The sequence below is a fragment of the Prinia subflava genome, chromosome 4, assembly GCF_021018805.1.
Source record: "Prinia subflava isolate CZ2003 ecotype Zambia chromosome 4, Cam_Psub_1.2, whole genome shotgun sequence".
In the NCBI taxonomy this organism is placed as follows: Eukaryota; Metazoa; Chordata; class Aves; order Passeriformes; family Cisticolidae; genus Prinia; species Prinia subflava.
Window position 1 is genome coordinate 4,952,064 of NC_086250.1, and position 17,466 is coordinate 4,969,529.

At 40.0% G+C, this 17,466-nt stretch overlaps 1 protein-coding gene across 1 annotated transcript in view; it reads left to right on the top strand.

The window, feature by feature from the left end:
• BCAT1 (branched chain amino acid transaminase 1) overlaps positions 1–17,466 on the top strand; it is a 61,203-nt gene that overhangs the window by 4,116 nt on the left and 39,621 nt on the right. The window contains exon 2 of the mRNA XM_063395229.1: positions 12,550–12,621. Within this exon, the coding sequence (XP_063251299.1) occupies positions 12,550–12,621 (72 nt within the window). The remainder of the gene's footprint in view (positions 1–12,549; positions 12,622–17,466) is intronic.

The following is a 17,466-nucleotide window of genomic DNA, read 5'->3' on the forward strand; positions in this document are numbered from 1 at the left end:
ATTTACTTCTTCCCTTGAGGTCTGCAGTGTGTTCCGAGTTTTATTTTAGAATATACCTGAAGCATTAATGAAGGGCAACATATAACTTCTCAGCAGGTGCACAGCTACTGCTAATTCAGTTTGCCTATTAGAGCATGTCACACACCCTATTGATAAAATCATTCCTGGTAAGCACAGAAAATTGTTTTTCCTGGTATACAAATAGGGTTTAATTCCACAAAGTTCTGATTGGGATACTTTCCAGTAGGATTCAGAGACATCACTGCCACACAAATCATGTCCACTTCCTTGATTTCATTTAGACTGCTGTGTTAAGAGTCATCACTTCCATAATAAATGTTTGAATTTGCATTACTCCTACTGAGAATGAAGTTTTTTAAACCTTTGACACTGAGAGTTTGAAAGAACAGAGTGTGTTCAGTCTGGAGAAGGCTCTGGAATGGAGCCTTCCTCAGTCTAGAGGAAAGTGATGGAGATGGGACCAGGCCCAGCAGTGCTGTATGGCAGGAGGACAAGAGACAGTGGCATTAACTGAAACAAAAAACGTTCACATGGGGTGTAAGGAAAAAATTCTCTCCACAAGCACAGCTGGGAGAGAGACTGTGCAGTTTCCATCCCTGGCAGCTCTCAAGACCCCGCTGGATCAAGCCTTAGACATCTGGTCTGAGCTCAGAGCCTGCCCTGCTTTGAGCAGGAGGCTGAATTAAAGACATCCTGAGGTCCTTTCCTGCCTGGATTTTCCTCTGGTACTGAGAAAAAGCTTGCAAACTAAATTTTTTTTTAATCCAGTCTTAGTTTTTGACACACCCAGTGGTGTGGACCAGCACATATTTGTCCAGAGCCCTGAATGCTTGGCTTTTAACAGCACAAAAAAGTCTTTGTAAAGGTGGTGTTTAAGGTCACCACTGTAGGCAGATTTCTTTGCAGAAGGGATATTCTTTAACATGTTGGTATAGTAGTAGTATTTTCTTTATTATCCTGAGGAAGTCCATGTGCTTAACAGAAGAGGTTAAGCTGGAAAACTATAAAGCACTGAATAAAAGGAGGTATTTTTGATTTTCAGGAATGTGAACTCGAAATTGCTGCATCTGAAATAAAGTCTATGAAGCTACCACATTAAATTGCATATTCTAGTCTTATAAAATGATATAATTGCTTATCATCATGCAATTCATTAACAATTATAGGTAGTCCACCCCAAATCAGCAATAACAATACAATTTATTTTGATGTAGACTTTCTCAACCTCCATTAAAATAAAGGAAATTATTGATCAAATGAATATGGAAAAGAAATTTCAAGTGTTAACATTTACTTTTTATTGTCAACATAGCTGGCAGGCCAGTTGCTAAAGTTTCTTACCAGATGCATGATGTAGGTTTTACTTGCCTGGTTTTAAAGTTTGAAGAAACTGGTGGAAGTTTTTGATCCTGGAATAAGAGAAGTGTAAGTATTTTTTAAATAGGCTCTGTAGTTTGTAGTTTGTTTGTTATAAACTATCTTAATAAATTTATATTTTAGAGTACCATAACTACTGTTTTGAGAAGAGAACATCAAGATTTATTACCAAATTAGCATCATCACAGTCCTTCTGAATTCTACCCTGTGGCAATGCCATCTTAAAATCTGACAAACCCTTTCCTAATTGCTAGAAAGTATTGCCTGAAATATAGAGGGAAGAAGGTAGAAAAAATTAATAACTATGAAGTAATAGTCTTAGCACAAAATGTTATTATCTGTAGTGATCACACAGGCACAGTTTTGCCACAGCTGTATAGCTGCATGTGTACATGCATGCACAAAAAAACCATAGTTGTATTGACATGTTCATGTATTTGAGGCATTTATCCATCATGAGTATGTCATTTCTATTTTTAATATTATCCTTTATCTTTCAACAGTTTTTCAGAGACCGTTTTTGGCATTTACAGTTTGATTCTCCTCTTGACACCTGAAGATAGAAGTTCAGTCACAGCATTCCTTTCTGGTTGTTCACTAAGCTGAAAATTAGCATTTACAATTGTTTTTTTAAGGTGTTGAGCTGTAGCCAGCAATGTTTTCATCATGTTAATTGGGCAAAATATTTGTTAGAGCATGCATACAAAATGAGTGTTCTCTCCTCCATTGCCAAGTTAACTGGATTTCAGCAGTGGACAAATCAGATGCAATTCTAACCTTTTATGGTGCTTAAGATTAGCTTCATACATTCTGAAATGTGAAAATGTGAAAAACATTGATGTTCATGTGCAATGAAGCCTCACAGACCCTTTTGTACATGTTATAAATGAGTCATTTGTCAATTTAGATTTGTGGAGCTGAGCAGGGCTGTTTGATCACTGATACAGATGTTGAATTGTAGGAGGACAAGCCTACATTACTTGTCATAGCCAGTTTATTATCTTCATTTCCAGTGCCATTTCTGGCCATTTCAAAACTGTCATTTTTCAAATAGAGACTGCATCACTCCTGATTTATGTTTGTTACAGCTTCAATCATGCTGTGGTTTGGGCAAAGCTCCTCTCTTTGTTTTGTGTACTTCATGTGTGCTTAATGCTGACACCTCTACAAATACCTCATCGGTGACCACACTTTTCCACGGCCACTTTTAATGTGCTGAGTGATATTTTGCTCTCAAATTCCCTGGGCAGCATCCAGTTTGCTCTGGGCACTGTCAACAAATGATAGGGGATTTCAGATGAAGGACACACAGGATTAGGTTAATGCAGCTCCAAAATTTTGGATTGTTATAATTCATGATTTTTCCCTGTCATAGAGTTGTTACACAGCTGAATATATATTAAGTAGGTGAGATATCTGGTTCTGTCACTAGTTTGAAATATTTTACCTCTTTTGGGCAGATGATATGAAGAAAACCAGCTTCTTCTGGGTGTTATCTTCTTGTTGTACCACATTCAAGGGAGTCATGTGTGACCCTGCAGTGATGCTGTAGCTGGGCAGTTTTCCTGGCTTGTTAGTAAGCTTCCTTGGGATTATTTACATTTGCTTGGTGTGGTGGATAATGCTTATTATCTTCTCTTACAGCCTCTGCAACTCATAAAGAATGTAAAGCATTTATGATCTTAGAATATTCTGAGCTGAACATCTCTCATGCAAATATGCTCCCTCTCTGTTGTTACTGGAGCAAGAACATTGATGTAGATGCTGTCCTCTAACAGGTCCCAAAGATTTTCCCTTTGGCTTAGCTCTGTTCCTAGTGCCCTTTACATCAAGAGGAAAGCTTCAATTTCCCTTCTACTCTGTTGAACTGTGTCCACTTGAAACAAATCAGGGCAGTGTTTGAACACACAGCAAAACACACGTCACAGGGGTATAATGCAGGCTTTGGAGAGGTCTCCCATTGCCTCAAACCAATTTTGGCAGGCTGAGAACCCACTGGAGCTGGTATAGGCAGGTGTTCTGCAGCCATCACCTGTGTGCTGTTAGGCAAGAAACTTGAATAGATTATAGCTGTGAGTAGTGAACAGCCAAACCAGTTTTAAATCAGTCATTTACACCTGATCTTCTTATAGATACCCTTCAATGGGTGTGTTTTAGTTCTTTGGGAGCTGTGCAGAGCCTGTTCTGGCACCCCAGTGATTCCCTGAAGCAGCTGCCAGGCAGGGTGAAGTGTGCCAGTGGCACAATCCGTGGCTCAGTTTCCTGTTTGTAGAAGAGATGGATATTTTTCTGCCTTCCTTCACCTGAGTGTTGTGACTGCAGAGCCAGGCTTCCAGGTCTCACAGTGAGAAGAGTCCTTTAAAGCTTATAAATTAGGAAGATCTTCATTCTTTATCTGGAACAAACTGTTTCAGCCCACCATCAGAATCCAAGAGAACACAGTATTTGCAGTATTTCTAGAAAGCTTGTCCTCCATCTGTTTTCTTGTTGCCTATTTTTTTTTTCTCTCCCCTGCTTTCCACGATCTGTTTAAGGAGACATAGGATAACTTTAATGCATCTCTTAACAAGACCTGCTAGATCTCTGTGAGCCCTGAAAGCTCGAGTCAGGGTCCTTCTGCAGCATCGTGGCTGAATGTTAAGGCAGAGCCACATCTGTGAGTGCACAGCTCTGCCTGCAAGCAGAGAAATGGGGCTTTGCTCAGAAATTTGACAACAACACAGCAGAGAAACACGTTTATAATAAAAGGAGCACAGTCTGACTAGAGGAGCAGAGTGTACCCGCAGATTTGAGCCCATTCAGATCCCCAGGCTAGATAGGTGCTGCCATGCCTTATCAACTTCATCTGTTGGACACTTCACAGACATACCAGCCTCATGGGAAACAGGGAATAACAGCCCTAACAGCCAGCACACTGCAGAAAGTTGTGCTTCTTGTGCTTTTCAGCAGTGGCATTTGATAATGGGTTGTGATTAAATAGGCCATGGAAAGTCACCAGGGCTAGACATGGTATCAAGGCAGTCTGTGTCAGCCCTTTACACACCAGCAACCACATGTGAATTTGAGAGCCAGCTGTGTGAGTTACAGTTCTGTGATCTCTAGTGGGACTTTACACATGACTTACGGTGAAAAAAGTAACTCCTTCTTCCTCCAAAAGCTGTTCTGTTCCTCTACAGAGCTTTTGTTTTCAGTGTGTCATTCATCTTTCCTCAGTGTCTTATGTAAACCTTTATTCCAGTGCAAAATGGACTTAAATGGGACACGGTCTGAGCACTCTGAGAATAGCTACAAATGACCCCTTATACAAGCCAGTGATTCAGGCCTGACCTCGTGCTTCTCCTGGTGCTGCTGGAGTTATGAGGGAGCTTGCAAACAGGACTGTGTCCTTAAAATCAGGTTTTTGTCTGCTAGCTTTTTTCTTCGAGCATGTCAGTTCTCATTTTGGAATCCATCACTGTCTCTGCTGTAGTTTGGTTGGTTTTTTCCCCCCAGGAGTTTACAATGATTTACTTGCAAACTGCAGAAGCTTTGGTTTCCTGCACTAAATTGTTTGCTTCCAGTTTTCCAGTTCTAAGCCCTCAGTAACTCTTCAGACAATGATTTGATTTGTTGCTGCTCTCTGTGCTTTCATGTTATTTATATTTTCATTAGATAATTGCATAAAGCCAATTGCCTTGGTCATCAGCTGCAGAATCTGTGTGGAGTTTCCACTGTCAGGCAATTTCACAAATAAATTGCAAGCTACATTTTATGCATCTTTAAATCAGATCTGTCGTTTATCTGTACAGCTGTTTCAGAATAGAAAATATAATCAGTGTAACTGAATCTTCCAGGAAAATAAACAAATTAGTTTTTATTGTGCTTAGGATCATCTTTTCTAGTATAACAGTGCAGTTAAAAATGCATCCTGCTTAATTCTATTCTATTATAAAATCTTAAAATGCTAATTTAGTGCCTGGCATTATAGAATACATGAAGAAAGAAATGTTATGGAAAACACAGTGAACACAAGCTTGTGATAAAGAGCAAAGCCCTGTTACAGTGCTAGGGGAAAGCATTTATACTCTTTCTCGTTGCCAGTTTGATGCAAAACCTCTCATATCAAAGAACCAGGCTTAAATACAGTAAAACTGTGGTGTCTTTCAGAATTCAATTTATTTTGTTTGAGCAATCACTATATCATATAGCCATGAGACACCATCTAGTTAGAAAACAGGCAGATGAATTTATAGGTCAACTGGATCCAGCTGGTTGCTTTAACATGTTTTCCTTCATGCCATTCTAGCAAACAATGCACTTGTTAAAAACCTAATTATGCTAGAAGGGACAAACAAACCAACAAAAGAGTCACTTAGAGGCACTGTTCATAGGAGTTCGAGATGGAAGAGCTCTGTTAGGTCATCTGCCTCTTCCCCTCATTGTACCAGGCTGTTTTCCCAAATCAGAAGGGAAGAGCCAGTAAACTGTGAAGACAGAGGAAATGGCACTGGGGAGTGACAGAGCAACAGAAGGGTCATAGGAAGGAAAACAATCCACAACAGTGTGAGCAGTGAGTTTAGAAATCAAGGTTACACCACACTGCACTCGGAGGTCATTTGTGAAGAGGGTTTCTTTAGAGTCCTGGTCTATTTCTGCAAAGAAAATAGGAAAGAGAATTGTATGGATGTGCAGGAAGTGTATTAAGAGCAAAGTGACTATTGAATAAAGGGGCACCACGCAGAGATTACAGCTGCTTTATGTCCTGTGTTGGATGAGACTGGTGGGAGGCTTTCAGTATTTTTCAGTCGGGAAGGATCACACTTCAGACTCCATGGGGTATGGCTGTAATTCACGGCTCATGTTGTAAATTTTTCTGTAAATTGTGACAAAATAAATTCAGCCAGAAGCTGAATAGATCCCTGGTCTGGTTCTCCTTAGGGTTAGTTTCAGCAAATCAGTTTGTTTCCTACCTCTGCTGATCTCTTTGCTCCTTTAGGGTTCTTGATAATTCAGCTTGTCAAGCGCACATTTTTTTGGACTTCAGGAGTGGATCACCTTCACCCTGCCTAGCCTTGCTGTCTTTCAAGGGAACTGAGATGAGCTTTCTTCTGCATCAGTTCAGGAATTGCTGAACTTACTCCAATATTAATTTAAGCACTGAGTCAAAAAATTGACATTAGTTCTACAAGAGGATTTTCACCAGAGTACTGCTTACAATGGCTTTACTTTGCATTGTTCTGCATTTATTTTTCTCATGGAACCAAGTTTGTCTGCTTTTACAGGTGTGATACAGCTATAAATGTTATTAAACATGAATCTTGGGTGGACTAGCTGCATGTTTCCACTTCTTGATGGTCTCTGTTTTAAGATTTTTCTAACCAGTAAGTTGTGCTCTTATAATCTGAATTGTCTTTTATTTAAGTGTAATAAAAACAGTGATGCTTGTTTTATGAGGAGCATATTTCAGTTTTAGTCAAACCAATTAAACTGTTTTAAATTAAAGCCAAAAAACCACTCAAGTCAGGGATAAGTGCCTGCACCGTTTTTCGGACTAATTTAATTATAATCTATTTAAATTCAACCTTATTTCATGCAATGCAGCTTTCTTGGACATGAAAACCTCTTGTATTTTCTAAGCCCCAGTGCCTTCACTGTGAGGCAAAATTATTATTAAATAGTGTGGAAGCTTTCTTTTTCTGCTACACTAGTTGCCTTGTGTTTTTCTTTGTTGTATGCTGCCATTGCACGGCCTCTGTTTAACTAACATTGGTGCCAGCCCAAGGTTGAACAAGCAGCAACAGTAAGGTGATAATGCCAAGCTGACAAGGCATCAGGGAAGATCTGTGTTAGGAAGAACAGTCTTAAAAAAATGTATTGGAAGTGCAGAAATTAGCACTGTAAATTGTGTAAATGGCCTGGCCCAACACATGGACGTGGATACACTTGCATGGGAGCACAGACGTGTTGTGTGTGTTCATGTTCACATGGGGTATAAAGACAGGATTAAAATGCTTTTATATCATTCAGCTACTCCCATGAGAGCTGCCATAAACATGCCTGGCTCTTGGCTTCCATAAATGAGCTTCTTAAACTATGGAAATCTTTCACAAGTGTCATTAAATAAATAAATTAAAAAAAAAAAGTTGATATTAAGAAAAGGAATATATCACTTTGCCCTTCGGCAACTTCTCTCTGTCTGACAGTGTGTGGAGTTTTTTTATTTTGGTTTGGTTATTTTTGTAAAGCTATGAACTTTATTAGTGGGGTTTTTTTCTGCAAATTCATCTTTTATGTGATGTGGCTGCCAAATTGTATTAACATTTCCCAGGGACAGATAAAAGCTGTTTTGAAGTCGTGGAAGTGTTTTTGTCTGACTGTAGCAATACAGAATATATGGCATTTGTGCACATTGGATTCTGGTTTACACCTGGAGCAGAAAGGCAGCTCTGGTTTGTGTGGCTGGGAATGACAAGGTACCTGTCAGCACACACCTCGTTTGGCTTGCCTGCAGGCAGTACCAGAGTGTGAGTCACATACTGGATCCATTGATCTGCTGTATTCCTGCAATCTGGCAAGTGTTCTAATTTCATTATCCTTCCAGTGCAAATTAGAGCATGAAATATTTCTTAGACTCTTAGTAGCCAGAAGCAGACATGGGGAAAAAGCAGTAAGACACTGTTTTAGCTTGGAGAAATGTCTCAGAAAGGACTTTCTGCACTGGAAATTGTCTTTCATATGACTTCTGACTGAGAGGATATTTCTGATCTTGTTTTCTGGGGCCTGATGACTGCTGCAAGATAGAATGGTGTTTATGGCAGGAGATGGGTTTGCTTTGGTAGAAGGAGCTCTGTGCAGTCATTGCTGGGTATCTGTGGTTTATTTGGTTTCTTTAGGTTCTTGACCTCCATGAATAACCAATGCTTGCCCAAAAAAGCACCGTCTGTAATTCTTTCATGGGCATGAAATTAGGCTTCCAGCTGTTCCTTGTCACTGGTAGTACTCTACCAGGGCACTGGTGCTGTTGGTGAAAATCTCCCTGAGAGGGGAAACATTGGAGCTGTCTGTGGGGGACTTCACACAGATGCCTGGTGAAACCAAAAAAGATGACTAAATTATGATATTCATGTTTAGTGAAACGGCAGAACTTGAGTTGTTTGGAAAATAATCCAGTATGATTTCTTAGTTAAAAATGTGAGCTCTGTAGACAACTTTTTCAATTTGTTTCTTTCCTCTTGCCTTCTGCTCAGGGAAGTTTTCTGTTCCCTGGTGGTCAGAAGAGTTCTCAAACAACAGGGAAAATTAGGTGAACAGGGAATTGATTAAAGAATTAGTTTTCTTTGAGAAATAGTGACAAAGGACTTGGCATATAGAGCTAACTGGAAATTTTTTTTGAGAACTGGTGACTTTTTTTTTAAATTAATGATCTCATAGACTATAGATTAAAGAAATGCAGTTTGCAGCTGAAATTCACAGTGATGAAGCTTCTGATAATCTTCAGTTCCTGTTTCATAACTGAAGATGAGCCAATGAGATGGAGTAGCTAAACCCCAAGCAGAGCAGTTTGCCAAAGCACCTGGTGGAAATGCAGTTTATAGGACAATACCAAATGAGAACAAAGATGCTGATGCTTCTGCTAAGTGTCTTTAAAGCCCCCCTGTGTGAAGGCCCAGGAAAAGCTAAGGCACAGTCGTGCAGCCTAGGAAGCCTGGGGAGTTGAGGGAGGAGATGGGGCTGTTTTTGTAGCAGAAGGCTGAATGATCTGACTGCATAGAAGTAGAGAGGGTGTGCGAGAGACAGCAGGGAAAGTGCTGACTGCAGCATCATGATGCTGGAAGATGTTGAAGATACGTGTGCCTAAGGCATCCTGAGGGCCAAGGGCAGGAGTTGAATGTCCAGGTTTGAGAAAGCTCTAGGAAAAATGCAGGTGACAACTATTAAGCCTAAAGTTTGCCAAAAGTGCCAGCAAGTGTTACATACACAAATACCCACCTAAGGCTTTACCTCTGCCTTGTGTAAGAGTTAGGTCGGAACTAAGTGCTGATGTGAGGGAGCACTGTTATCCAGCTGGGTGTGTTGTAATTGCTTCTGACAGTGCTGAAGGATTTGTAATGGTCATTATAGCATTGTGGTCTTCTGTAGAGGTAATAACAGAATTACTGCTCTGCAGGTCTTTATTTCAGTAGTATTTCACAGTGATAAAATGACATTTAAAGCCCTTTTTTAAAACCAAGTTTAATCTATTGTGAGACTTCACACCTCATTGTCATACAGGCTTTACAGTAATGTTAAAATCAATGTGTGTTTTCAGTGTTTTTGAAGGAAAACTTTGAAATACTCTTCTATTTCTTGTTTAGAAAAAGCAGTTACATATACCACAGGGAAAACACTGATACCTCCACAGCACAACACAGGAAATAATGTCATGCTTGTGTAATTGTACAGCTACTTGAGATAGTCTTGAATGACTTCTGGGAAGTTGTTGACCCAGTGGCTCAAATGCATCTTTAGGATAACATCAGTGTTTTAATGGAGGCAGTTTTAAACCTACCATGCTATTAAGTGTAAATTTATGGTTGGTATATCTCCCTTGGCACTGTTGGCACTAAACCAGGGAGCAATTTTCCCTATTGAATTTAGCAACATGTTTCATATTTGTAAGCCACGGAGCTGCTAAAATATGACTCCATTAATTAGAAAGTAATTGTGGTACTTCTTTCTAGTGCTGAGGGATTAACTCAGTTTAATCTCAGTGTGGTTTGCAAAGACAGTTAGTTACTTGTTTTAAATATGAGTTAATTCTGTAAAAAAATAATGACTTCATGGAGAACAGGACTGGCCCCATGGCATGTGCCCAAAAATTGGGCTGTTGACTTCACTGAGTTCAGTGGTAATCTTGAACTGAAAGACAACACGATAGAGCCCCCAGGGGCTGGTCCTGTAGGTGGTCTGTACTTCACATTCACATGCAAGCTTGGTATCTTTAAAAAAGATCAGGAAAGAGAATATTAAATCGTATCCAGCTTCAGTCCTCTGTGTTGATGCCAGCTCTGCTTTAGGGCAACTTCATAAAGCAGCAAGAGGAAGAAACTGAAGCATAATGGTTGAGTACTTGTCAGTATTTGCTGTCACCAGTAATTATGATTAGCAAATCCAGCTTGGCACACTGGATATTAGACAAAAGCCAGCAATGGAGCTGGAGCTCTTTGGGGAAGTCTTCTTCCACAGCTGGCAGTTCCCATCCTGATAGCATGTTCTCCATCCTAGTTCACTGCAGTGCAAAGAAAAATCAGCTGCCTCAGTTCATCTGTGGAATATTTCACTACTGTCAGCTGTCATGAAGGCTTTCTAGGATTTTAGCAGCGGATTTGGAAGTATTTGAAAAATTACAGGCAAAGCAAGGACCTGTTACTGTACCTCGTCCTTTGCTTGGGTAACACTTTGGTCCTGCTTGGGTCTGCCACTGAAGGCCTGTGCACATTCTGCCAAAGTCTTTCTGGAGTAGAAATCCATAAGCTTTAAGGAAAATAAAGCATATTTTTAATGAAGGATAAAGCATACTGGGATATTTTAAAGACATTTATGCTCTCTCTTGGAACTTTCTCTTTTACTGGATATGGAGGGTCCTGTAGCCACGATTGCCTGCCTTGCTTGTAGAGGGTTACAAAAAAAGAGGAACAGAAGAGTTAAAGCTGAGAAAAGGCAGCAGGAGGGATGTGGGGGGCTCCCCAGGGGGAAGGGGAAAGGAAGTGAGATCTGCTGTGGCTGGGAGTTTGCCTTTTACTTTTTGTTGGCTGTGATCTGTGGAAGGTCCACTAAAAATACTGCTTCTTTTTAAATATTTTTTTCTGTATGTTTTACCATATTCCCAAGATCTGTGAGAAGGGAAAATGATCATGTTCTTTACCTTATGAGTGTTGTGCTTCCCAGCCTGTGATCCATGTGGTCCCAGCCTTGGCCCCACATTTTGGTGGCTGCTGTGTCCCTGGCACTGCTGTCCACCTGCACCAGCCCTCCCTGTGGGATGAGGGAAGAGCTGGGGTCTCACAGGCTCACCATGAAAAATTTTCTCTGCACCTTTTCTTAAGGGGATTTTACCTTCAGTCTGGGGCTTTCCCATCTGGACTGGGAGTTTCCACCTGAGATGCAGCAAGGACACAGCCACCAAGTCCTCTCCATCTTTCCAGCTGTGCTCCCTTATGCTGTCATCCCAGCCATCCTCTTTCATGGCCCATCAGCCCAGCCTCTTGCTTCACCTTTTCACCCAATTTTTTTTCACCCACTTCACCTTTTCAGCTCCTTCTTCAAGGCTGTGGGAAACAAGGGATCCTGTCAGGGCTGTCCTTGTGTGCTCTGCTCCATGCTGTTGGGTATAACATGCACTTCTACTGGCAGGGGAGGTGCAGGTGGTGCAGGAGGGTCCACAGAGATGCTGACGTGATGCTGTGGGAACTGGGAATCTTGTTTTTAGGTAGGTGGCTTGCACCTTACCTGTTAACTTACCTGTTATCCCTCTCTGTTGAACAGAAGGATGCCTGGAATTAGCACTCCTTTTTTTAAGAAAATTATTTCTCCTCCCATTTCCTTTGCAGAAGCCTGAAGTTTAACGTTGTTGATAATGCAAAATATTCTCATTATTTATTCATATTGGTGAGCATTCCTTATTAGTGAATGACTAATGAGGTCTTTGTTCAATGAAGAATTTAACAAAACCAATTCTCTCTTTTTTCTTCCAGTCTGCCTACTCAGCCTTCTCTTAAAAATGCAAAAGCAAACCTGTTAGGTGGACACTTTAGTAGAGAAACTTGGCTCTGATGGAACTGAGTAAAAATCCAGTTTATTTATTCAGCTCTGAATGAAAAACTTGTGATGTTTTCCATAACATTCTACACTACAGAGTGATAATCTAACCTAGGATATTATGTGTGTATATAAATGTTACATATATAAAGCCCTGAAATGCAGTTGCACAAAATGAAGCAACTGAAGCAAAACTGAGAACCCAGAAGATGGAAAGTTGTGCTAAGAACTTACCACAAAGTTCTTACTAATATATTTACTGATGACATTTCAATGGTTCCATACAATCTGTCCCTGAAATGAATTAACTGGGTGTGTATCAACTTTCCTGCACTGTGCACTGAATTTGATTTGCTCTGGTTTTATTTTTTCTAGGGCTGCCAGAATGAGTGCACAGGTGGAGGGTGTTCAGGAGACACAGGAAAGCAAGTGACTGAATCTTTCAAGGTACGTGGGAATGGTCGTCAGAAGAAGGTTTTTCCCTTGGGTCCCAAAGTTGCAGAGCTGAGGATTGCAGGAGGACTCTGAAGCTCTGGAACATTATCAGCACTCCACAGCAAACAGGGCTATGATGGTGAGGAATGCTGAGCACCTGCCAGGAACTGACAGGAAATTGCATCCCTCTCTTTTTATTTTAATCTCATGTTTAGAATTGAGCTCAGTTAAGATACCGTTCTTGTCCTCTGCCTCCTTCCTGAATGCAGTGCTAGTAACTAAGAGCTCATTTTAAAAGCTGTATGGATACAGATGTCAGCTTCCAGTTTGCTGTTGCAAGTGCAGAGCCTGTGAGCATCTGCTCCTTTGAATTCTACATCTGTCCTAATTCACTTTTTTCCTGGCTTTTATACTCTTCTGCCTTTTATGTCACACATCTGTAATTCTTTTTCTCTCTTAGTCCCTGATTTCCAGTCTTTAGAAAAGCCTTATCTATATTTTGCAGAAATATAAAAGTGGTACTCAGAAAAACTCATGTTTTTTCAGCAGTTCCTGTTATTTTTGACTATTGTCAGCAGTACATGAGATGAAATTGTAATGATATGCTTTGTAAGTGTCATGTTCTTCCTGATTTTTTTGGGCAGTGCCACTGCTGTGCAGTCTTCTGAACTATGCTAAAGTAATTATTTCCCCTTCAACTGTCAGGCTCTAAACAGATATGAAAAATTAATGCTGCAATAAATATATTGGACTCTTCGATAAGGTTTATTCTGATGTTGTTCTCATTGAAAATAGCAAAGAATTCTTGAGAGTTAATGACTACAGGATTTCACCGTGTAGCAACATGCCATTTAATTTCTATTTCCTCATTGTCAGCCTTTCCCAGTTCTTCTCTTCCTCTTTTCTTTGTGTTGTGTCTCTTTGGCAATTCTGCCCAAGGAGGAAAATTCAGGATGACTTCTCAGCCAGAAGGTCTCATTTGAAAAATGTTGACAAAAACAGGCATGCAGCCAGTTTTGAAACCACAAGAAATCACAAGTCTGGAGTTCAAGTGTTTTGTGAATTCACCTTCAATAAATAGATAGATCTCAGTAGATTCATTCAGCAGAGTGTGCTGGTTTATTTCCAAACAAGAATTGCTTTACAAGGGGAGAGACTCTTGTGTAACCAAACTGAACGGTGTCTTTTGCTCATTGAGGCAGTTCAGAAGGAAAAAAGAGTTACAACAAACTCTGGTAGTGCTTGGGTCACAGGTGAACTTGGCATAAACTAAAACAGACTTAAGGCAGATTTAATTATACCAGGAGTCAAGCAGGTGCCTTACCATAGCTCCAAATACTGGGTGGCACAAAGTTGGATTTAGTCCAGGACACTTTCCATTGATATTTGTCTGTCAGCCAGAATGGCAAATCATTGTAGTGGAGAGGCTGGGTGAGGGGAAAAATACATTAGCAGGTGGGACAGATGGTCTTAAAGGGAATAATGCTAGGAGAAAGCAGCTGGCTCAAGCTGCAGTCTAATTTGTAAAACTTCATTCCTGCCTTATGGCTCTGTTTCTGAAGATTAGCTGCAGTCACCAGAGAGTTCTAGAAAATACTGTACTGTGGAAAGTGTGTGTGTAAAAGTTAAGGTAAGAATACAGATTCTGGTTGTAGTATCATGCATTGTAATAATTATTTTCAGCCTCTTTAACTTTGCAGTAAAATTAAGAAGGACCAACTTCATAAATGAAGAAAAAAAAACAGCAACAGAAAATGAAAATCCAATAGCCTGGATTCATTCTGGGGAACCTCACAAACATTTTTATGGAAGACATTTATGGTTACAATTTCAGAAACTATAGCCAATAATATTTCAAAGGAATCAAGCTGACCCATGGGGCTGACTGTGCTGTAGAAAGCTGCAATTTTGTGCCAGTGACCTAAGCAATCCAAGATTGTCGGAATGTAGAAAACAGGGTATGGTTTTGGTTAAAGCTTACATAAAACATATTGTTTACAGTGGGTCATGCCCAACATTTGACTGCCAGATTAGCCCTCTGAACACATTTCTGTTCAGAATGCAGGGCTGTACTTTTGAGGTGGGGTGAGCTGCTTGGAGTTTTATTGCAGTTTCTGTCTGACTTTCAAAGGTGGAGTTAGAAAGTCCCTGTACTCTGGAAGGCATGAATGTTACCTACAATTTCTGGCAGGCAGAGAGCCCCTCTGCTGACTGCTTGCTGTTCTCTATTCTCATGGAGTTCTTTAAAAGCAACAGATCAGAACTGGCATTTCCTTCATCCTGGCTGCTGCTGAACTACCTTAATTTAACTCAGTTCTGCAGTTAACAATCTCATCCTGGCAGGTCTGTGATTTACAAGGCATTTAATGTATGGCATTTAGAGCTGCCATGTGAGCAGCTGGTCTTGGAATAGCTAAGAAACATTGAAGGAAATAGTGATTATGCCACAGTTTCCTGTATTGTAGAAAGTGCCAGATCTCCAGGATTTGTCTACCAGGCTCCGTGAGTGAAATCTTCTTCCCTCCCTTAACTGCTGTATGCACTTCTAAATATATTTGTTTATTAAAGTAGCAGATGGTGACTTATGACCACACCTAAGTTGTAGTTCTTGTCTGTTGCCAGCATTAGATCTCTGTGAGGGGGATATTGCACCAGCAATGGAGAGTACAGTCGTCCTTTGTACCACTGGATGTTGTTTTGGAAAGCTGAATCAAGAAATGCATGTATCTGGTTTTCCTCTTATACTTGCATCCAATAAAACCACAAAATAGCACACAATTATGTCTAAGGCACTTAATTTTCATGACTAGAAATGTGGTAGTTCCTTTAATGCATTCATTCTGCTTATTGTGCTGTCACAAGACAGAAGGACTGTTGTTTGGAGAATGGAGCAGTCTGTTTCCATATGTAACTGATTTGGTTTCTTTTAATGTGCGAATTAGCTCTGACGTGGAATTCCTAACACTTGATGTTAAGAAACTAAAGGCATCTGTGATGCCTTTTATTTCTCTCATATCCAGAAATATGACTTAATGTACCCTTTTGTCTTGGAATTTGTCTTTGTTTTCTCTTTGAGACTGATCCATGGAGCACTTTAAAAAGGTATTACCTGCTCCTGTAATGTTTCTGTGAGTTTCAGCGATCTGAAGCTCTGGAAAAATTGGCATCATGATGGTGCAAAGTTCAGTTCTTTTGTTTTACTTTTTAGTGTGCCAAAGTGGTGCAGACTTTCTAGGGAATTTCTAGGGAACACTGGCTAGTTTGTTAGCAGAATGGAGTAGCTGTAGCTTACAAGTGGATCTGGATTGAGTCGCTTATGTGAAGAACTGTGGTGGCAGAATGAGAAATCTTTAACTGGGGTTTCTATGTCTCAGTGCCTGCTTGTGCTACTCTGAGTATCTGTGAGTGCTCCCACAGAGTTTCCTGCAGACAGACCCAATTTTGCAGGCTCTGAGGCAGTGGGATGTGAGCCCGTGGCAGGATGGAATCTGCATGGGCAGGTTAATGCAGCGCTGTGCTCCAGCTGGGGATCCCTGCGGGGATCTTGGACTTGCTACACCAAGTACAGTGCTCTGCTTGCATGCCAAAGCTGACTCACCTCTAGCCAGGTGAGGTGCTGGATATATTGAATTTTGAAATATGTGTGGTTTGTTATTTGTTTCTTGCATTGCTGTAACGTTTTTGAGCCCAAGCTATGAATCATCTGACACTGTGCTAAGTATTGTACAAATCCGAACATAAAGATTATTTCCACTCTACATATATAAAACCCCAACCAAAATCTCTGACAATTTTTTCCACAGAATCTAAAGCTGTAGTGTATTTTACACTGGAAGAAACTGAAATTCTTTTTCCAGTGCAGGTTCAGATTTCCATTTGTGGTTTAAATTGAGAGATTACCAGTGAAAGTTTCACATCACTGTGAGCCATAACCATTTTTATACTAAGTGGGCCTATGATTTGTGGTAAATACAGTGGGGATATAGGATTACTTACTCTGGGAATTGGGAAAGAGAACAATTCGTTTTGAGAAAATAGATGGTTTTAAGCTTTATTTTAGAAAACTATTTTGTAAGTGAAAAGTTTGCTGACCGTAATGAACAACAAACCTCTGATTTTTTATGAAATGTGAAAATTAATTTTTACCAAATTTTCATGTTTCCCATCCAGTACTAAGATGAAAGTATATAAAATACAGAATAGTCTAATTTTTAAAACATCATCCTAAAGTCTAAACTAAATGAATTTATCACATCAGCACATTACTGTGACAGGGTTAAAGTTCTACTTCTTGAAGAGTTTAGGAAGTACCAAGCAGTTTTCCTCTGTTTTCATTTTACAGGAGCAGTAGGTGAAGTTACTGACACAGTCACAGCATATGGACCAAGGGAACACTAAAGTACTTTTGGAATGAGGAAATGCAGGCAGTAGAGTTACCACATTACCTGCAAGGCTAATAAATATAAAGCAATTTACATGATTTATGTATTTTCAAATATATGTTATTTCCTCTTCAGCTTGCCATCAATTTGTCATTTTCTACTGACATCAATAAATTATTTACCTGCCAAAGCACGTGTGCACTCAGTGAGGCTTTTTTTCATATTGCAGCTATTGATTCTTCAGGGGTTTTGAGTGTTAGGTGGGAATATTAGAAGAAAACCCTTTGTTGCCATTTTAAATTCTATATTAGACTCCATTTAAAATTTTGCTTGATGAGGTAGAAAATTTCCTTTATAATAAATTGTATGGGGAAAGATTTATTATAGAAATCTAATGATATTTTGATGCTGTGATGAGCAGTAGCTCCCCAGAATGTGCGTATAGAAAATCTACTCTTACATAAACTGTCTTGAA